General features: G+C 37.2%; 1 protein-coding gene across 1 annotated transcript; it reads left to right on the forward strand.

The window, feature by feature from the left end:
- Window positions 1–620: 620 nt before the first annotated feature.
- LOC131968959 (dual specificity calcium/calmodulin-dependent 3',5'-cyclic nucleotide phosphodiesterase 1B-like) lies at window positions 621–22,546 on the forward strand. Its single transcript, XM_059330045.1, has 14 exons — window positions 621–833; window positions 2,828–2,941; window positions 4,288–4,470; window positions 4,878–4,944; window positions 5,078–5,194; window positions 5,487–5,627; window positions 7,813–7,913; window positions 10,801–10,926; window positions 14,509–14,610; window positions 14,816–14,936; window positions 18,785–18,866; window positions 19,092–19,209; window positions 20,523–20,659; window positions 21,594–22,546. The coding sequence occupies exons 1-14, from the start codon at window positions 781–783 to the stop codon at window positions 21,689–21,691; spliced, it is 1,560 nt and encodes a 519-aa protein (XP_059186028.1). The 5' UTR covers window positions 621–780; the 3' UTR covers window positions 21,692–22,546.
- The last annotated feature ends 1,076 nt before the right edge of the window (window positions 22,547–23,622 follow it).

Genomic DNA, 23,622 nt, shown 5'->3' on the forward strand with positions numbered 1-23,622 from the left:
CTTCAGATATTTTATCTTATAAAAAAACACTTCTTTGACACATTATTTGTTTCCTTTTTGCATCATGAATCCTGTGAATCAGCCTCAGCAAAAACAAATCAGTGAAAATTAAGAGGCAACCTGTCAAAGCAGCCAAAGAAAATGTATTTTTAATGTAAGCGCAACTATTTTCTGTGCAATGAAGTTAACCTATCGGACTTTTTGTGGGTGGCTTTCGAGGACAAGCTTTGTTTGTGTATTTTGGTTCGGGTGACTCTGGTGGGTTTCACTGAAAGACTCTCTGTGTAGTTCCCTAATTTGTGGCTGCGGTGGAAAATTCTCATTGGGGATTTGAGTACACGCGGCTTGAAAGCCTCGCAGTCAACACTTCATCAGTGAGTGAGGTCAACTCACTCGCACTTCACACAACGGGTGTACACATATACACAAACACTCACTCACTGACAAAGACACTCTCACACACACACACACACACACACACACACACACACACACACACACACACACACACACACACACAGACAAACACACATACACACACACACTGACACAGTTTGGGCCTGCCTAACCAATCAGAGTGAAGTGGAGTAGGTCCCCCCAGAAGTGGGTGGGAGAGCAGTTGAAACAGAAGTCTGTCTCAGGACACACAAAGTTTTCGTTGGTGGTTTGGAGAACTTTTCTGCTTACAACTTCTCTGCAGTATTTTTTTTAAATTTTTCATCTTGTTATTGTTTTTTTTGTTGAACTCTGGGGTCCACTGGGGCACAGCTTGAGTGTGGAATGGCTGAACTGGTGCGAATCCGTAAGAAAAGGCTGCAGATCCCCATCTCTAGGTAAGACAGATGGTTAAGATCAGTACATCACGGCTCCATGTTCAGCCTTTCTGTGGCTGGAGGACTTTAGCAACAGCTTTAAATTGAACATGATTTATCACTGTTGGGTGCAGTGAGGCTGTCTGGATCTGATGTAGGAGTCTTCTTGTTTTGCAGCAATGGAAATATGTGAGTCAAAAAAACACCCTGTACTGCTCAGTGATGAGTGATAATGCAGCAGCCCTCTGTGGATTTTTTTTTTGACATTTTCTACCCCTGCAAAGCCAAGAACAACAAGTCTATCCTTATCTTATACAGTCTCCTTTTAAGCTCACTGCTGTCTTTAATTTGCAGATTTAACAAATTTCATGCATTCATCAAGATGTTCTCTATACTAAGCAGCATGAGAGCAAACACTTGTCACTTCAAGTGGTTGTGTGAACACTAACTCATGCTTCTTCTGTGGGAGGAAAATGTGCTGCAGAGGTGACAGGTCATGTGGTTTTGTTTTGGTTAACACAGTGATAGTGTCTGCAGCGCTCAGAGCTTGAAACTAGGTTGGAGTTATTTTTTGGGGTTATCTTTTTATGGTCAATAGTGTCAGTTCATAGCACTTTTATGGTGGTAGATTAGAAATGTGTTAGGTTTAAGTTTCTCTTGCTTTTTCTTAATATAATCTACGCAGAAATGTATTTAAGAGATTTGTGCTGATGAAGCAGATACCATTCAAACCCTTTTACACGATTTGCACCTCGTAAGGCTGACACTATGCAGTGTGTGGATTCAACAGAGCCAGAGCCAAAGGAGGATTTGTCATTTCTCTCTATAAACAAAGTTTCACAAGTGCACTTGACGAGTAATTTCCTGTAAACGTCCTGTCAGAGGCTCTTCTACTGCGAACAGTTGAAACAAAAAAGACTGTGTTATCACAAAAGATTACTTGAGATTGAAAGTGAGCGGCGGCATTCAGATGCGTGCTATTTTTATGACTCAACAGCTTTTGGAAGCCCTTGCCAGCGTGATAAACACTTGAAAAGCTGTGAGCGTCTCATCCCCAGGAGCTGGCTCCACGGCGTGGCCTGCCACTGTTTGATCACAATCATTCCGGTCGCGGCGGCACACCGGAATGTTTTAGAGGAATGATCTGTGGCACAAATGTGTAATGAGATCAAATCAATCTTTCTCTCAAACGGCCTCAGAGGAAAATCGAATCAAAGTAGAAAGATTCTACTTTTGTAAACTAAGAGTGAGATTTTTCATCAGAGCTGTGTTATGCTATCAAAGCTTTTGGGTTTATTACCGTGATGAGATTACATTAACGCGCTGCAGGTGGGTGACACAGAGGTGACACGAGCTTCAGGCATTTGCTTTTTATTACACAGCAGGAGATTAATTATGTTCCACCAGTTCTCTGCCATAACTCGATTAAAAGTTTCAGATTGAGCAACATGTTCTCAGACAAGATCAGCATGTGGACTTAAAAAAAGTCAAAAACATCTTTTTTCATGGAGCCCACTTTGACAAAATGTGGGTTACATAAGACCTCAACCATGGGAAGTTTTCCTCTCATGGAAAATTTGGCACTAATGATGCCCTTTTGCCACTGGCTTTCTTTGGACAGCTTGGCATTTAAATCACTTCCAAGTGAACTCTTTCCTTTCAGGAGGATTTCTCAACCTGTTGGAGCTCCTCGGACCTTGTTTTACTCACTCAAGACGACAGTGACAAGTGCTGTTAATTCACAGAGCTGTGTTTAGAAAGCTTGTATCACACTAAGTCCCCATTTTATTCAAACTGTCCTTTCTTCTGGGGCTATAACTTTTTACTGCTGTTTCCGGAGGGATTTATTGTGAAGACTTTGATGTCAAACTGCTGTAAAGTCAAAATACTTTTACGTCACTTTTACCTCGATTTTGAGAGGTGAAAATAGCAGTTCCTCTACTTTCACAAAAAGGGCATCTGCCATTTTATTTTGGTGTGTTCACCTCCAGATAAATAAGTGTGTTTCCTTCCAGGCTAAGGAGCATGCTGAAGCAGCTGGAGGAGAAAGATGTCGACTTTGAAGAAATCAAAAAGAATCTGGATTTCACAGCGTCGTTACTGGAGGCAGTTTACCTCGATGGATCACGGTAAGATACAGTAGTATAATATGATGCTGATATATCCTGCTGGGTAAAAGTTTAAAGCAGCCTTTTAGCTCTCTCAGTAAACAGTTCATCACTATGAACCTGCGCAGTTAAGGCCCCAAAAAATAATTCAAGAAAGTCCCAAAAGAGCATAAAAAGACAAAAAAACAATATTAATCCATTAGTGTATATCTGCTGTGCTGCTCAATTCATAAAAAGACTAGATTAGATTAGATTAGATTAGATTATATTGGATTGGATTAGATTAGATTAGATTAGATTAGATTAGATTAGATTAGATTAAATTAAATTAAATTAGATTAAATTAGATTAGATTAGATTAGATTAGATTAGATTAGGTTAGATTAGATTATACTTTATTAATCCCACAACAGGGAAATTCACCTGTCACAGAAGCAAAAGGTGTGAATATAAATATATAAATTACAGGGGGGAAGAAAGAAAAAAAAGTACTAGTTTGAATCTAGGCCTAGATACAGATCAAAATTATATGAAAGAATTATGGAAACACCAAATCTAGTAGAAATATAGACATAAAGACCACCTATAATAAGACCCTTTTATAATTTCAAGAAAACAGCCTCTATGAACTTTATAAAGTTATACTTATGTGGTTACATGCGTACAAAGTGTAACCAGACAGGATTTGTGTCTTATGTGATAGAGCCTTTTGTACAAATTATAATTCATATCGTTATCTTAATTGTCAGTATTGGTACAGTCTTTCTACAGCTTCCTTATAAATTTGACTTTTGGGTTCCAACTCTGTGTCTTCGGAACTAATAGATAATTGTCAAGATCCTTTTTTTCTTTTGGCTTTTTGTTTTCTCTTTAAAAGCCAAAAAAGTGAATACCATAGCTATATATAGTATTGTTTAATGATGAACTCTGGCCATTTTGTGTCTGCCTGCATCAGAGATTAGTAGTAAAATAGTATGTATTGGACACAGATTTTTCACAGATTTTAACAATGAATTTAACATTTACCTAAAATAGAAGACGGTAAATATAGTTAATTACAGATAGGGAGCAATTTTGGACACAGCATCACAGCATCTGATCCTTTAGAGCAGGGGTTGGTTACCTTTTATTTTGAAATTCCAATTTTTTTATTTTCTTGTTAATCAGTGTGACAAATCAACATTAAAGTGGACATTAAATTTAATGACATCCGAATATAAATCTCAAACAGATCTTTAATTTTAGTGCTTTAATCCAGTATTCGCCCACGACCGCATTTTCACACCATCTGTCTAACAGTCTGTGTTTCTGTGTGTGTGTGTGTGTGTGTGTGTGTGTGTGTGTGTGTGTGTGTGTGTGTCTCTCAGGCAGTGTCTGGAGTCTGAAGATGACCTTCAGCAGCTGCAGTCCGATGGCGTGCCTTCAGAGGTCACTGATTGGCTGGCTTCCACCTTCACGCAGAGGGTTCGGCGGCCTGTGCGGCGCCCAGACGAGAAGCCCAAATTCCGCAGCATTGTGCACGCCGTACAGGCTGGAATATTTGTGGAGAGGTAGTTTAACTTTAGTATTTTAAGGTCGGGCCTGTTTGATTCATCAGGATGTTTGATATTTGTCGGCAGCAGAAGAGAAGCAGAGCCAACCGTGCAGCTATATGCTTTATTTATGAGACTTTAACACAATAAAATAAGGAAACTATATGACTATAAATGCCTGATCTCCACGTCTGTACAATAACTCTAATGTAAGCTCATACGGTGTTGTTACTATCACATCCACAGAAAACACAGACAGCTGCACTGGACTGTGAAACATTAGCCTCCTTTTCTCTTTAAAACATCCTTCCAACGGGGACAGGGACTTTGGAGGATTTATATAAACAGCTCCTGAGACAAGTTCGCTGCACAGTGTCAACATCTGAACTTTCACTGAACTCAACATAAACATTGCATTATTTCAGGATGTTCAAGAGGGCCTACACGGCAGCCCTGCCAGACCAACCTGCCGCGGTCGTAAACTGCCTCAGGGTAAGCCCCCACTCATCATAAATCTCTCTGTGCGTTGAGTGTTTCTGCCATAAATCGGACATCACAAAAGAGATCGTATACACACGACAAGTATGCATCAATAACGCAGTCACTTTCCCCTCCTTCTCCTCAGGATGTTGACCGTTGGAGCTTTGACGTGTTTGCTCTGAACTCAGCCAGCTCTGATCACGCGCTCCGCACTCTGTTCTTTGAGCTGATCACCAGATATGGCCTCAACAGCCGTTTTAAGGTCTTTTAACTTTGGATTTCATATATAGTTCACAGTAATATGATCATTGTAGCCTCTGCTTTGTGGAAAATGTGTGTTGTAATCGCAGATATAATCAGACATATGGGTTTTATTATCAATTTGGAACACTGGGCTGCCAAATTATGTGTGCAAATCACACTGTAAGCCCCGTCGATCCTAACCACAACTTTATTACAACACTCCGGCTGTTTTAGCTTTTATTGTTGACACAAACTTTGTGAACTTTGGATTTTCAAACACGACTTCAATGATTATGTAATGCATTTTGCAGATCCCCATCTCGTGCCTGACAGAGTTCCTGTCTGCTCTGGAGAGAGGATACTGCAAAAACAACAACCCCTACCACAGCCACGTCCACGCTGCTGATGTGACTCAGACGCTGCACTGCCTGCTGCTGCGCTCTGGACTCGTGGTACACTGGGCTCTCTTTAATATGCTTCTTTTTTTTTTTGGTCCTGCATCCCATTTATCCCAAAGGATACGCTTGATGTTTATGTATTTGTCCTTATTTACAACAAATCCAATGAAGAGGAGCCATGTTTATTCCTACGAAAGTAGTTCAGAGATGCATGAAGCCAAAAAAGTTAGATGTCGGTCAGTGGCGGTTCTAGACCAATTTTACTGTGGGGGCCAAGGAGGGGCCAGTGTTTAATCAGAGGGGCACATTAAAAATCGTCAAAAATTATATTTAAGCATTCAAAACCTTTATTTTAGCTAAAAGTCTCATATTTGGAAGAACTACATTGATTGAAGCAATGAGACTTATCAACATTAACAGTTATTTTTGTACGACAATGACATTTCTAATTGTTGTGCACAATAACTTTTTTTTTAATTTTTAAACTGCAGTTCAGTGAGAATGATCTTTATATTTAGCTTTTATTGCACAATTAAACTATTATACACTGTACACATTATGGTTTCCTTTTGTGTACAATGAGATATTGTTTGAACAAAAAGTAGGTAAGAATTGTTCTGTTGTTCATCGTTATAAATTGATCATTTTATTATTAATTTGACACAGGGGCCACAGCAGGGGCCAAGGGCTTCTTCACAGGGGCAGTGGCCCCTGGAGGCCCCTGTGAAGAACCGCCACTGATGTCAGTGTATAAAATGACTCAGAACTTACATGAATCGTCTGTATGTAAGCACACTGTAGAGTTTCAGATCACTTCTGGTTTAACCTGCCGCTAGATTGAGAAGCAAGTTATTTTCATAAAATAATTAAGGCTACATGGTGGTTTAGTGGTTGGCACTGTGGCCTCACAGCAAGAGGGTCACAGGGTTGCATGTTCTCTGTGTGCCAGCGTGGGTTTAATTGGTGACTCTAAATTGCTCTAAATTGCCTGCAGGTCAATCTCTATGTGTGTCTGCTCTGCGATTGTCCTCTCTCAGTGGGGATCAACTCCAGCCCCCCGCCACCTGAGTTCAGATTAGCAGTTAAGGATAATGGATGAATAAAACAATCAAAACCTGTGGCTCTTCTGCCCAAATGTTGGATCAAATTCTGAAGTGAATGAGTCATTGCGGGAGGGTTGTGACACAAAAAATAAATCCTCACCTTTATAGTCCTGTCTTTTACAATGGTCTATCGGAAGAAGTCCTTTCTGAGTCCCGTGACATCATGTAACAGATGGGGAAGTTGTAATTCCTTGGTTTGGCCACAATCTCAAATTGGCTTCAAAACCTGGCGCTCTTCTTCCAGAAGTCGAAGTCTGATGACTTTGGAGAGCTTTTGGCCTCCCTTTGAGTGTCGCCATTCAAGATTAAAGATGTCAAGATTTCCTTTATTGTCATTATATTAAAAAAATATACAACGAAATTTACGTGTGCTTTTCATATATAAGGTGCTTAAAAAAGACGTTCAGACATTACACACATGTAATAAACAGTCTAAAAAAATAATAAATAGTTTAAAGGTAAAAGATAAAGTGGTGATGGATGTAAGTGCTGGGTTATTGTCCATTTAGGGTGAGTATTGCTGTGGGAAAGAAACGGTTCTTTAGGCTGTTTGTCCGTGATTTGTGTGACCTGTAGTGTTTCCTGAAGGCAGGAGGGCAAACAGGTCGTGCCATTTGTGGTTTTAAGAGAAATGTTTTAACTATTGGATAGATTGCCGTTAATTATGATAGATTAGACACATTCAGGTTCACTTTTAATCTAGCTTCATCATCTGTCAAAATGTTAACTCCTCCAGTTCTTATACAATAAGTTCATAAAGAAACAAATTCTAGCAAAGATTGTAACCTTAGTAAATATTTTACCTGCAAGCTCAACATCTACATGTCAGTATTACCATTGTAAACATGTTAGCATGCTGACATAGCTGCAGACTCTTATTATAGTCTTGTTACTGTTTTTGGACAACAAGGAGATCTATAAGTTTTATCAGGCTTTGGCTGCAAAGATAATACTTGTTAATAAGATCATTTTATTGTCAGTTTAGGGCTAATTATTGGATGTGTTAACAAGAAGGAAAATGAGCTGCATCCTTTCAAGGACATGCAATCTGTTTCTCTCACAGTGCAGCATGTTCACCCTGCTACACCTACACTATGTTTCCCTATTGATTTGTTTTGTCTCTCGTCTCTATCAAGCACTGGCTGACAGAGCTGGAGGTGATGGCGTCACTATTTGCTGCCGCCATCCACGACTATGAACACACAGGAACCACGAACAACTTTCACATCCACACAAAGTAAGCTCTTATTCTGAAACAGATTTTGTTAGCCCTGTCTTATATAGAGCTGGCCATATATACACCACATCCTGTTGTGACATTTGTAAAATAGTAAGAGGGAATGTAGGAATAGTGAGGTAGTGTTTCTGAGATGCACGTTTAGTAAGAGTGAACTGGAGAGAGGGAGAGTGCACTCTAAAGCAAACACATCTTCATGGAGGGAACGCTGTATTTTTAGATGTCCATTTTCCACATAGGAGGGCTGAAGAACGCAGTCTCTTGGCACCCATCATCATCATCCTCAATGCTTTATTTTGGGAATAACAGTCAACAATAAGAATCTAAGTTAGAGAATCTAAGCAGTGTCTATTTTAAAGCTGCACTCCACCCAAAATTCATCTTCTCACTGTCAAACACTCACTCACCTCTGTGGGCTGTCATAACTTAACTATCACGTCTGACTCCGTGAAGATCACTGGAAGCTTGAACTCATGATTTTTGATTCAAGTGGTGACAAGTTTTCACAAAGGAGGAAAGTATCGTAAACTTCTATAGAAACCTTTCAAACCACTACTTCAGAATGCCCCTCTTTCTGTTCACCTGCACTGTAACAAATTGCTGTAAGAAAACAGCCAAATTGTGACAGTAACATACTGTTTTCCATTAAAAAGGTATTATACTGTAGAAAACAATGCATTCTGGGCAATATTTGTAGGTAGCTTGTCGTTTCCCATAAAATATAAGTCTCTTCTTGTCCACATTTTAATGGCTGTATTTTACTCACTAACTCATTCAGTATATGGTAAATTAAAATGATATATATATCAGACAGTAATATGCTCTATTTACAAAAAATGACTGCATTTTATACTGCTACTACTACAACAATATTTCAACTACTTCAGCTCTATACTGTGTTTTAGTCTACTGTAAAAATCAATGAAATGCAGGATTTTACTGTAATTCAGTATGTGGTTTTGTCACAGTAACATACTGTAAAATAAATAACAGTAGAGGAACTGTAAAATTAACAGTAGAATGCTGGCAACCTTGCTGCCAGTATTTTACTGTTAATTTACAAGACAATTGTTCACAGTGTGCATGATATCAACACTAAACATTTCTGCAAAATGACTAAACCAGCACAGCACGCCAATGTCAGTGGTGCATTCAGGGGCTCCTCAGATGATCTCATTTTCAGATATGGGGAGTCATTCTTCCTACTTCAGTGTGTTCATGAGCATTAAGTAGCAATGTGGAAACTTGAAGGGGCATTCAAGTGAATTTTCCAAGTAGAGAACTAATTTGGTAACACTTTACAATAACCATCATTTATAAATGGTAAACAGATAGTTTATTAATGTTTAATCATCATTTATAAACCGTATATAGGCCATTTAGAATGTTAAATACATAATTTATTAATGTTTAACTAACTACATCATTTATAAATAGCAAATAGATGGTATATTAATGTAAGTTTATAGTTACTTTACCATTATCAAAACAATTAAATTATAATTAACAGTTTTAGTTGCACAAATGCTAACATTTTTAACACCATATTAAGTATGTTAATGATTTTTGAAATGATTCATAAACCTTTAAGACATTGGTTCAAAGCATTTAAAGATTAAATATGTATAGCACTTTGTAAATGGTTAATAATTGGTTTATAAACCATCTATAAACATCACTTAGTTGGTTATTGTAAAGTGTTACCACTAATTTTTTTATTTTTTATATCTGCCCGAAATTTGGAAAAATTCCCCTTCAAAATGTAACGTGTTCTTCCTCGCTACACCTTCTACCAAGTTTCATGAAAACAGAGCAAGTGCCTTTTCCAAAAATCCTGCTGACAAACAGACAAACAAACTGAGGCAAACACATCACCTCCTTGGCGGGGGTAATAAACATATATTTGTTTTGCTTTAAATGGAGCAGCTCTTTGAAGGAAATATCTCTGGATGTCAACAACTCCTTTTTAAACTCTGCACAAACAAGTTAAGATGAGATCGGGAGGTTACAGTAAAGCGTTTTAATGCTAAACAAGCACAACAACATTAAATTTATTCAGAGTAAGAGGAGGCAGCAGCAGCTCAGATGTTTGAATTGGCTTCAGCCTTATCGCGACAGCATATATAAATATGCATAATAAAGCAACAACATGCAAACCATTATATGTCCAACAAGATTAAGTCATTTCTTCATTAATTCTTGTCCGGATAGTTTTACTTGTTCAGTTGTTTGTTCACATGTCTGCTCCCTCAGGGGATAGGGGAATTTTTTCAATTTGTTTTCAGTTTAATTACTGCCAAATTACATTGTTTTTCACCAGGAAATTAAAGGTTTTCGGAAATTGCGGATCCGTAAAATAAAGTCTTGCTTGAGGTTTTTTCCAACATGAGATATTTTCACTATTAAAATCCAATGGATTGAACGAAGGATGGAACTAAAGCTTTTAACAGCCCCTGAAAAAACCTTTTTACACACAACTGAAAGGTTTCTTTGAAGACAATTTCACAAGGCTTTAATTTTGTGTTTTGTTCCACAAAAAAATCACTAATTGGAAATATTTGTGTACTTTGTTAGCCATGTACAGTCTGATAAAGTAGCTTATGTAAATGAGTGGACACAGGATGCCTGATTGAGAAATAATTTAATTAACTTATAACTATTCTGAGTCATTTATACCCACATGGTGCCAGTTTTTAGCATGCCCCGCTCCCTCTTCAGCACTTCAATTCCTCATTACAGACCAAGTCATTGAAAGTGCTTAAATTACTCCCTGAGGACTCTCTTTTTATCTCATTATCACCTCCTTTTACCTTCATGGCTACCAAATTGCACAGCTACTCTTACACTCAATGCATACTCACACTCTCTTTCTCTCTTTCGCTGCCAGGTCAGAGTTCGCTCTGATCTACAACGATCGGTCGGTACAGGAGAGCCATCACCTGAGTGCAGCGTTCCGCCTGCTGCAGGACGACCAGATGAACATCTTCACTAACTTGACAAGAGAGGAATGGATGTAAGGCAGCTATTTTTTATTACCTTCTAAAATTGTGTTGCTTGTTGTTGTTTCAGTTTGAGGCGCTTAGGTTGGAAGGGCTGACCATTTATGGGAAATAGCTACACAGATTTGGCAGAAAAGAGATCTCAAAGACTCAGAGCATCAACAAAGACTACTGGGAGAGCTATAACTGCCGCAGATGCTGTGCATGAACATTAAATATTAGTTATATACCGTAAACTTGTCACATAAGGAGGAAGTTGCAGTGATGCAGAGAGCTGTAGCAGCAATTGTGTTGACAAAACAGTTAGTCAGGCGGCTTAGCCAAATAAAGGGGACACGCCGGACAAAAGCACCAAATTTTTTCCACATGCTCTCTATCACCATAAGTTTCAATTTTTGGTAGGAGCCACTTCATCAAGATTGTGGATCGGAGATGGCACCCATATAAAGTCTATGAGAACCAATACATCTTCCAAGCCACTCAGAAGGTCAATCTTGTTGTCAAAATCTACATTTTCTGGGTCAAGAAATCATTTAAAGCTATTGAGAATATCACTAGATGATTATTTGATCAAATAGATATGTTCATTTTCACCCAGACTGGTAGGTCTTCAAGTGCTGCAGCCGGGAATCCTGAATTGAAAATGTTTGGAATCTATGTTCACGGGAGAGTTTGAATTAGCTGCCACGTACACTGCTAAATATAATCAAGGGAAAGCTTTAATCTCATGTCAGATCTTGTATATACATTTTTCCCAACAGAAAATGTAGATTTTGACACCAAGATTGACCTTCTGAGTGGCTTGGAAGATATATTGTTTCTCATTGATTTTATATGGCTGCCATCTCCGATCCACAATCTTGATGAAGTGGCTCCTACCAAAAATTGAAACCTATCGTGATAGAGAGCATGTGGAAAAAATGTGGTGCTTTTGTCCGACGTGTCCCCTTTATTCTTAAATCTGGTCCCAAGCTGCCTGACTAAGTGGAGTGGTAGCATGATGGTTACCATGGCTGTCTAATTACTGCTGAGTCAGCCGTGAATCAGGCAGTGACTGTGTGTGGTACTTCATTCAACTAAATGAACACTTTCTTTAAAGTTGATGGATACAATAGCGTCACAATTTAAAGGTATATTATGCAGCCCCTTGGCCCCTTCTCCATAATGAGCGAGCTAGAAAATGAATGAAGAGAGGAAGTGGTGTTAGCAAGAACAAAGCCTTGAGTCAGAGGAATAAAAGGTTATTTTTGGATTGTTTGTGGTAACAACACTCCCAGGCTTTCACACGTCTCAACACGACCCCGTGGGAAGGTGTTGCATTGCTAGATTTTGTTTGAATGCATGAGTATTATGTGTGTGTGTGGGTCAAACAGACATGTCAACAGCATAGAGCAGACACACACGATGTAACAACCTGTTCTCATCCAAGGTCGCCAAATACCGCTGCTTTGTATCATACAGATGCTAACAGCTGCCTTGTGGGGCAGCAGATGCTGCAGAGCGTGATAAAAGTGGCAATATTTGACAACCTGGGACTAAGAACGGACTGCACAGCCTGCAGAACCTGGTCTCACAGGAATCCGTGAAATAGCCACGGATTCGCTTAACTCAAAATCCGTGGAATAGCCACAGAATCACTTAAATTTCCGTGAAACTGACACGGATTTCGCTACAATGCAAGTTAATGACAGTCATATCCCGTGGCTATTCCATCGATATTTTTTCTTATTGGTTTGTTCCAAGTCACGTGACTTTTCAGGTCCCGGCGGTCAGAACAAAAAACATGGCGGACAAACTGTCATTTTTAGTGATAAAATCTATATTTTGACTTAGTTTCTGCATAAAAATGGATTTTGATCACATTTCTAGCGAGAAATATATGTTTTATTTTCTAAATATTCAGTCAGTGAATGTACATAATCACTTTGTATGTTGGAATAGCCACGGGATATGACTGTCATTAACTTGCATTGTAGCGAAATCCGTGTCAGTTTCACGGTAATTTGAGTGATTTCGTGGCTATTCCACGGATTTCGAGTTAAGTGAATCCGTGGCTATTTCACGGATTCCTGTGAGACCATGTTGGCCTGCAAGGTGTTACTGGCTCTGGGTTACATACTCATGTATGAAAGTTTTTTTGTGGGGGTTTTCTGGTCGGAGAATTTCAGAAGCTGCTGATCTACTGGGATTTTCATGCATAACCATCTCTGGGGTTTACAGAGAATGTTCAAAAAAAGAGAAAATATCCAGTGAGCGGCAGTTATCTTGGCCAAAATGCCTTGTTGATAACCAAGGTCAGAGGAGAATGCCCAGACTGGTTCGAGATGAAAAACTTCAGATAGAAAGATGTTTTGAGGATGTGTGTTTGGGCAAAGCATTGCTGGTTTTGGGAATTAAAAGGGTTACAAGGGGACACAACTGTCCTTAGATTAGACTTTGAGTCTTTACCAGCTACAAGGCTGCTTACCGAGCTAACTCTGACCTCTGACCTCTTGAGATAAAATGTCTTCTTAGGAATCAATAAAAGATCATGTTACTATTTCTGTTTAGTGACTCATTCACTATTTAGCGTTGGAAAAGTGAATGAGTCACAGTGCACTTCCTCTGACTGTAGTAAACACCAATCTGAGATGTCGTCAGTGAGCTGTAATCATTGTCATTGAAAAAAGTTCACTATGTTTGGTGGATATTGGCATCAGCTCACTTTCTCTCCAGCGGTAGTCGTCGATTGGGGCAATCATTGAAAGGGGTGGTAACTAATATTTATATTTATATTAGTAATTGAGACTGGTCTCCCCTCAAAAATGTCAATATTGGTATGTAACTTAGTAACTTAAGTGGCTTTTTACGTAACTTCCGTGGCTCACGTCACCCTCGTAACTACTTCACTTCCAGCATTTACATACATTTATTTACTGTTTAAACTGTCTTTTTAACACCAAACCAGGTGTTTTTTTTGCCCTAAACTGCCCTAAGCTCAGTGGTTTTGGAGCCTAAATTCACCAAAACTGCAACCTTTTTTACAACCGTGAACTGTACGTGTATGTATGATGACATGTGCTATTTTTAGAACGCTCCGCAGTACTGTGAGCTGGGAAAGGCTCATTTTGACAAACGCTCATCTGTGTCGTTATGGGTCTATTCTGTAGTTTAAGTTGAAGATCTTGCTGCACTTATTTTCTCTCTGCCTGAGATCTCAAGGTTTTTCTTTTGGTATCAAACTCTCTCTGGACAGTTTCGAGTCCACAGGTTAAAAAAAAAAAAAAAATATATATATATATATATATACATGCATGTATATAACAGTCTTTATACTGATGGAGGGTGATGCTTCATATCACAGATACAGGATGTGACTGTTTTATTCATGGAAGCGTTCTGCAGATATCACCAAAGATAAACACTAGCAGCAAACTGTTGTGGGCTTTTCTAGCAGTCAGCGTTACCATGGGAACAAGAGCATCCATCAGGAAATCTAAAAAGGTTACTCCGTTGAAGCTGCTGGCTTATTTTATTTATTTACTCTGTACAGTCACTTCCTGTAATACAAGGCCAGCGAGTAAACAGTGTGTCTCTGTGTGTGTTTGTGTTTACAGGGAGCTGCGATCACTTGTTATAGAGATGGTGTTGTCCACAGACATGTCCTCCCACCTACTCCAAGTCAAAGGGATGAAATCCTGTCTACAACAACAAGAACGGTAACACTAATGGACTTTGCCTTTTGTTCACGCTGTGGTGCACAATCAAAAGGTCATTTATTATAATAAAATGTTCAGCTGATTCAAACATCCTGCATAAGACGCAGACAGGAAAATTAGTGTCACATTGGCTTGTGTCGTGTCTGCTTTTTTTTGTATTTTGCAGTCATGTCTGACAAATAGTGCATCATGCTTTCTGTGACAGGATTGACAAGCCCAAGGCGCTGTCTCTGTTACTCCACACGTCTGACATTAGCCATCCATCCAAGCCCTGGGCGCTGCACTCTCGCTGGACCAAAGCCCTGATGGAGGAGTTTTTCAGGCAGGTAGGAGCTCTATTAGACCTGAAATGGAAATGTGACTCTTCCTGCTTCCATTATTGTACAATTATATGGTCATACACAATTATAATAATGCATAAGCATTAGTACATTACATGTCATTTAGCAGACGCTTTTGTCCAAAGCCACTTACAATAAGTGCATTTCCCAAAAAATGTCAAACTATGGCTTTACATAATACTATGTGCATTCAACCTGAATGCACATAGTATTATGTAAAGCCATAGTTTGACATTTTTTGGGAAATACACTTATTTTCTTTCTGGCCCAGTAAAAAGAGAAGGACAACACTGCTCTCAAATCCTGACAGTATAAAAAGTATTCACACCCCTTGGATGTTTCACTCTTTTGTTGCTTATATACATGAAATCATGGTCATTATAATTTGGCTTTTTTGACAAGAATGTGTTTTTTTTTTTGTTTTTTTTTTACAAAAAAATGACAATTATTTAAAAGCACATAAGGTAAAGTAAATGACAAAGCAAAAAAAGGGTGATAGATCCGGGGGGTTTATTAATTCGGCTTATAAGCAGTTAGCTTAGCTTAGCATAAAGATGAAACTGCTCGTCTGGCCCTGTCCGAAGGAAACAAAATCTACCTAAAAGCACTTCAACGAGTCCTCCAACCCAAAAACAATGCTGGCTTTTGGTTCCACTCTGAAAATTAACAGCGTCCTTTGTGTAAAAGTGAACCTTGTTGATCTTTAAACTCAGATTCCTCACTTCCGCCTTTGCTTCCGCCATAATTAGTACAGCCACTAGAGCGTGCTGCCTGACTAAAAACTTAAATATGGATTGTGATGGTAAAAGTTTGCTGCACATCTGTATCACGTACCGAGAGCCCTGACAAACTGTCTGAATGTGACGAGTTGGGAGACAGACCATGCTGAAAATCGACAATTTAATTTGTGTATGCATTAAACAAAAAGATAAATTACTGGTCAATCTATGAAAATATAACTTCTTTGAGAACAGAAATATTTGCATCATATTAACATATGAAATAGGATGAATGGATCTCTTTGTGCAATTAAATTTCATGTAATTGTACAAAATATGTGTTGAGCAGAGAGAAGAAAACCAGAAAATAATCACATTTCTGAAGCTAAAAACAGAACATAGGTTACGCTTTTTGCTCCAAAAAATTAAACAAAATCTAACAACATCTACGTTTAAATTCACTTACTGTGTCAGCTCTACTGGAAAAAATACATGATTAGACCATTATTAAAAGACAATATTAATGTAAATCTAACAGTAAAAGGGAAGGGATACTATCGTGCAGAACTGTATTTAGTACTGGAAAGGTTTTTGAATTATGTTGTTTTTATCGCAGTATTTTTTGTATTATATTGTCAAGTCTCACAGTGACGTCAGATCTGAAGTGTTGTATTGTAAAGAGAAGAATCACCTTCACATGTGCTCTGATTATTGCTACTCTCTTCTTTCATGTTCTCCCTACATCTATTCATAATACGGGTTTGAGGTGTTATTGCCTCTGCATGATTGATAAGTTGAAAGGCTTGACAGTTTTGAGAGTCTGAAAGGGAAAAACCTTCAAAGAGATGTTCTACGTCAGAGCTAAAGAAAAACGACATGAATGGCACCTCATGTTTCAAGCAGAGAGAGGAAAGTCTCCCTGAGAGCTTTACTGAACATTACTGGAACGCTAATTGAAGCCACATTAGATCTTACAAGTTAAGACTTTAAACAAGATTACAGTCTGGAAGAAAAATCCAATGAGAATGGATTGAATCTTGTTAAAATGATGATGTTTCTCTCAAAACCTCATTAAAAAACTGAGCCTCATTCCTGAGTTCAGTCTTAACTTTTGGAAACAAAATAAGTCAAGGAGACTCAGAAGACTGTGAAAGTTTAACCTTTGGGTTTAGATTATTTTGATAAATATGAGGTTAAAAATTAATTTTTTACTTGGAAACGCAATTTGACTAAAAGTTAATTTGTACAAACAGATAAAAGCCATTGTTATAATAAATTACCAACACCAGTGTGATTCATATTTAATCAAGTGCACAATAAAAACATTATTTACAAAATAAAACATTTTTTTAAATATCTTATTAAAACAAACCCACACCAGTTTGACTGATATTCTCTGGATTGTACAAAAAACAAAACATGATTTAAGATAATAAATAAAAATTGAGATGTTTTTGCAATTAAACCTTTTAAATGATCTCAGTCTTTGGGCCAAAACTGACTATAAATGATGGACTTGAATTTGTTATTACGTGCAGAATAAGTATAGAATTATTATGATAATTCTGTTTATTGTTAGTGGAAATGATTTAATTGTTGTGATTTATTTGATGGTTGGACAGTGGGTTTATGTTTTGAAGGTATTTTGAGATATATATCTTATTAAGACAGAAAGACAGAGTCATTTAATGTAGAAAATATGTCAACATAAAAAAAATGTAACTTCATAAGCTCAGGGGATTTACTTTGAATGGATCAGGGTGTTAATAAACCAAATGATGTGATCTCCACTTCACTCAAGGCCCATTTATTAGCTGTGTTGGAGCTTTTGATATTATAATAAGATATTGATCAGCAGATGGAGTTGCAAGGGAATAAGACGTTATCACTGTTTACATTCTTTAAAACTAACATGGATGAAAAAGCTCTGGGAAATAGCCTTTTCAAAATCTACAATTCCAAGTTATTTTCCAGAAATGTACTGTATTATTTTACAGGGTTTTTCTTGTGTGTGTTTTTTCTACATTATGTGAAAATGCCATATAAAAAGGTAAATTATTTTTTATTACAAATATAAACCATAAAATGAGAGTTGATCTGTGAATTAATATGATGGGACATTGTATATTTCATTCAACAGTAAAACGGTAAAACTTTAAATTTAATGTTTAAAAAAAAAATTAAAATAAGTCTTAAAATAAAAAGTCTGCCAGCAAAAATTGCCAAACTTACCATCATAATAAAGTTAAAAAACAACAACAACAACAATTCTACAGATATATTTTTTTTAAATACGGGTATTTACTGCATAATATCTGTATTTTTAAAGATATTATCTGTAAAATGATGTATGGTTATTTTCTGTTGTTCGACAGTGTTTGGCAACTTTTACTGTCAGACTTTTTACTCTTTTATTTTTTACGCTTTTATTTTTTACAGTGTAGGAAAACTCCAAATATCACATGATATATAATAACTACTAAATGGACCTTGAGATGAGATTATTAGAGATATTATTATTCAGACTAGTTGTTGTGGATATAAAATGAAACATGATGCAGCATCTAATTTGATGAATTCGAGGGTTTATTTTAGTTTATTGTTATTAGGATACATTTTCAGTATTGTCGGCCTGATTTTTTTTCATCCAGTCAGGTGTATGAAGTGTTTATGTTGATGTCAAAGAAGAAAACTGTCAATCATGCATCATTAAACCTACTAAAAATGCTATTATTTTCACACAAATGCCTACTCTCTCTTACCAGATGGTGATGAGTGAATTGCCTGGTGCTTTGACTGAGCAGACTCTAGTAAATGCAGCAATATGTTTCTGTGTGCTGTCATCCTCTCGCCTCTGTTTACTGCCTGAAGAAAAAATAGAATAGAGGAGGTGTTGGGCAGCCCTGCTCTCTTTGAGAATAAGATGTGAGAAAGCTCTTTCTGAAAAAGGCTCAGTAAAAGAAAAACACAAGTTCAATCATGACTCCTTTGAACAATTTAGAAGTCTCAGGTGGTGTTGAGCGTTGCAGTCAAATAACCTTTGAAAAGTTATTTTCAGGAGACGTGTGGGATGCCCTTTAAGATATCTTCTCTCTCTCTTTCTATCTTTGTGAGGGTGATAGAGAGGCGGAGCTCGGCCTTCCCTTCTCTCCTCTGTGTGATCGAAAAAGCACCCTGGTAGCTGAGTCTCAGATTGGTACGTCTCACAAAACATTTTCCACAACCTGTTTTTTCTTTCACTCCAAATTTAGTTTCCATCCACACTTCTGTTCTGCTGAAATCATGAAACTGCTGAACATCAGCCTCAATACTTCAATCACTGAAAGACGGATACATTTCTTTCCCCGGTGTAGAAATACATGTATTTTAACAGCTCGGAAGCATTTTCTTTTCACGTTTTAAAGTGACATTTTCATTTTAGGTTTCATAGACCTCATCGTATATCCTACATTCTCTCTGCTGACGGACATGGCTGAAAAGATTGTTATTCCACTAGTGGAGGAGAACCCAGGTCCACCAGACCCCTGCAACAGACACAGGTAACACACACAAAAAGCTTGTACTTGTTGGAAAAGTACATTGTACAGTGTATATTTTTTGATTGGACAGTTGGTTGGTTTGGTTTTTAGCATAAGGACTCGACACTATGGATGTGAGCTTCATGTCTTGCTGCCAGTTTGTCCATTGCAACAAAAAAACCACTGTGGCCCAATAAAAGTTGTCTCTACAGATGCACAAGGCAGCCTGTAGTGTCTGTATGAGACACACTGGGCTCTCCATTCACTCCAATGGGAGCCCACCTGTTGCATTATACAAAAGATGTACTATAAAGAGCACAAAAGTCCACTAAGAGTGTAAAGGTATCTGACAAGATGTTAGGGTAACACATTACAATAACCATCATTTATAAATGGTAAACAGATAGTTTATTAATGTTTAATCATCATTTATAAACTGTATATAGGCCATTTAGAATTGAAAATACATAATTTATTGATGTTTAACTAACTACATAATTTATAAATGGCAAATAGATGGTATATTAATGTAAGTTTATAGTTACTTTACCATTAACAAACAATTGAATTATAATTAATAGTTTATTAATATTTTTAGTTGCACTCATTTTAACATTTTTAACACCATATTAAGTATATTAATGATTTTTGAAATGATTCATATAACTTTAAGAAATTGTTTTTTTAAGATGAAATATGTATAGCACTTTGTTAATGTTAATAATTGGTTTATAAACCATCTATAAACATTATTTAGTTGGTTATTGTAAAGTGTTACCGATGTTAGTTTTGGGATTAATATGAGGTCTTAACTTTACATAACATGAATGATTACTGCTGCATCAATAGACCACAGTGTAGGCTACTACAGAGTCAATAATGTGTTTTTTAAGCTTATGTTAGTTGGACAGTGTGCATTTGTTTCTTCTGTATTTAAGTTGCATTGTATGTTTTGTTATAGCTTTAATAAACTACTTTTCAAAGAGTGATCTTCTGTTGGTTAATATTTCATGGTGAAAGCTATTTTCGAGAACATTTTTAACAAATTCTGCTTTCAATATGAGATTAAGACAAAATCAGCAATTTAAAAAAAAGTTGTTAGGACATCTACCCAGTGTCCTCATTGTAGATGACATCTTAAGAAAGAAAGAAAGAAAGAAAGAAAGAAAGAAAGAAAGACAGACAGACAGAAAGAAAGAAAGAAAGAAAGAAAGAAAAAAGAAAGAAAGAAAAACACAAACAAACAAACAAGCAAACAAAGAAGTTAAGTAAGGGTAAAACTGAAGTGTAACACTGAAAAACATTACTGTTACATCACTGTTTTTCCTCACCAGTAATCTGTGGAAGGAGAGCTCCAGAGGGCTGCAGTGGAGTCTCGCTCACATCACAGCTGAGCTGGTGAGCTTCCGCTCCACCTGGACACGACACACCGAAGACAACAAGCTCAAATGGAAGGAAAGCGGCTCCAACGGTATGTGGGATATTCATGCATTTGCTTATGTTGTGAATGGATTATATGGATTGTGTGAAGTCACACCTATCACTGCAGGGCTTGACACTGGAAGTCCCCCTCTGCTCAAAAATATGATCCAGAATTTCTCAATGAGGGAGAAAAAGTAGATGTGCTTCCTGCTTTTTCGAACTTTTTATGTGTTTTTTTTAAAACCCTTACCGACACTTTAACCCTCAGAAACATGTGTTTTCTTTGAATGATCGCCATACAAAAGTTAGAAAAAGTAACCAAAGGGAGCTTAAAATTATGGTATTTTTGTCAAAATCACTTCATTCTACATGTCTCATTTAAAACGTCGCCAAACAAATTGTTTGGAATATCTAGATCCTGTTAAAAACATAAAATTCTGCGCTTCTCATCGCAACTGGGAAGCCATGATTCATTCTGCTGAGATAAACGTTGCATGACAAATATTCACTGAAAATTGGACAGAACTGCAGGCTGTTTACACGGAGCAGAGAGGAGAGGACAGGGGATGTTGCAAGTAGAGATTGTAAAAATGTAAATATGTATAGAATGTGGAGACCCATTTTTTTTTCAGTATTGTTACACTTGTGGTCACTTGGAACAGTGTTGTGTGTGTGTGTGTGTGTGTATATATAGAGGGGTTAAAATGTGTGTGGAGGGAGAATTTAATAGTCCAGAGAAATGGTTTTACTTTTTTAAGAATTGGAGTGATCACCTATGAATTCCACAGAAGAAGAGATCTTTGTTCCAGATGTGAGACTGATTTGGCAGAGAAAAAGACTCTGGCTCCATAAATGTTCTCAGTCTCCCTGATCTGATTTGTTATCTTCACTCATTTCCCAGTGATCTCATGCGGAGACGAACCGTTTCCCATTCAGCTTAACAACATTTTCCAATAACTTTTCCAATCTCCTTTATCCTCCAGGATTTACAGACCCCAGTGTGACAAAAGGGCAAAGATCCAGACAAGAGGAGCTGTCAGAAAAATCCCTGCAAGAGCCCACTACAGACTCAAAACCATAGACAGGGCTTCATTTATAATAGATAGAATATGTAAAGGTTACCTGAAGTTAATGTTGAGTCACTGTTTGTAATAAAAAAAAACTCAGTGCCTTCTTATGTCATGATCGATGGAGCTATATGGGGGGAGGGCTGGTTTAAGATTAACATCATCTTCCCAAGGTAAGATGCAGTATATTCACAGAAATGTCCTTATGTCTTATTTTAATTGTAGCATACTGTGATAATTTAAATAAAAAGTGTACATGCTGGCCATGTAATACAGTATCATGCATGTTATTAATTTAATTTGCCACCTAACCACGTGTAAGGAATATTTTACCTTAAATAGTTTGACCTGTACACAAATCATTTAACCATGCAATAAATGTTGAAAATGTGTCCATGTCTGATTCATTATGAGGCTGACCTTGTTATGGTGGAATACTGTGCCTTGCTGTTTTTAATTAAAACATCTAAATTATTTAAATGTGAGGTCAGAGACCCAAATATTTGACTCAACAACTATTTAATTCAGTTCAAAGTCATTCAGCGAACACTATTGTAAAACACAAGCAGATTTTGTTCTGCATAAAATCTAGTGCACAAGGGCCAACTCAAGTGATATCTTCATTTACAAAAATCCTTTTTTAACACCACTGGCAAATGTTTTGGCTGGACTGTCTGTTGTAGCAAATACAAAATAACCACTGTTTGGATCTCTTAAAGGGACAGTTAAATATTTTAACTCGTACCGGTAGTTCTATTTAAAAATCTCCATTGTTCTGGTGTGACGTGCCCAGTGCTTGAGATAATGGCCTTGTAAGTATATGGCACTATATGGGATTACTTCCATAAATCGTAACCCAAAATGCTCCAAAGAAGCACAGCAGATAAGAGGAAAAAAACATGTATTTGTGTTTTGGGGGGGGGGGGAGAGAGAAGACTCGCATCTGCAACTTATGTAACCATATTTGAGCATGAAAGCTACAACCACACGGCTTATACATAAATGTATGAAACTCTGTTTATTGTTTTCTTGTAATAAACATACAAAGAAACATAGAACATACAGAGCATATACCACCCCCCACGCTCAATAAAAGAAATATATGAATAGATGAAAGAGATACACTCATTAAAGTAAAAGTAGGGCAAGAAAGGACTTGATGCTGCATATAGACATATGGATTAAGATGATATAGAGAAAAATATATAACATTATTATTATTATTATTATTATTACACGCAAACGTGACCACATTACTCCCGTCCTTGCTTCACTACACTGGCTCCCGGTTGCTTTTAGAATAGATTTTAAAATTTTATTGTTTGTTTTTAAAGCTCTTAATGGACTAGCCCCTCAATATTTGACCGAGCTCCTTAAAATCCATGCCCCTGCCAGAACATTGAGATCCTCCAGTCAGCTGCTACTGGCCGCCCCTAAAACCAGACTCAAAACCAAAGGGGACCGTGCCTTTGTGGCAGCAGCCCCAAGGCTCTGGAATAACCTGCCCTGGCACATTCGATCTGCAGGATCTTTTGAAGTTTTTAAATCCTCCTTAAAAACACACTTTTTCTCCCTGGCTTTTAATCAAGTTTAAGTGGACATCTTGCAAAAACAAAATTTTATTTACATTTTTTATTTATTTTATTATATTTTTAATGTATTTTATTCTATTGTTGCACTGTGTTTATGTATTTTAGTATCTTAGTTTTTACCGTATTTCCTGCAACTGTGATATCTGTACAGCACTTTGGTCAACCCCGGTTGTTTTAAATGTGCTCTATAAATAAAGTTTGACTTGACTTGACTTGACTTATTGTTGTTGTTGTTATTATTATTATTATTATTATTATTATTATTATAATAATAATAATAATAATGATAATAATAATATAGCTTTTCTAATTAAATAAAAACAATAAGATATGATACAATAAAAATAAAAAAA

Source organism: Centropristis striata, chromosome 3 (genome assembly GCF_030273125.1).
Source record: "Centropristis striata isolate RG_2023a ecotype Rhode Island chromosome 3, C.striata_1.0, whole genome shotgun sequence".
NCBI lineage: Eukaryota > Metazoa > Chordata > Actinopteri > Perciformes > Serranidae > Centropristis > Centropristis striata.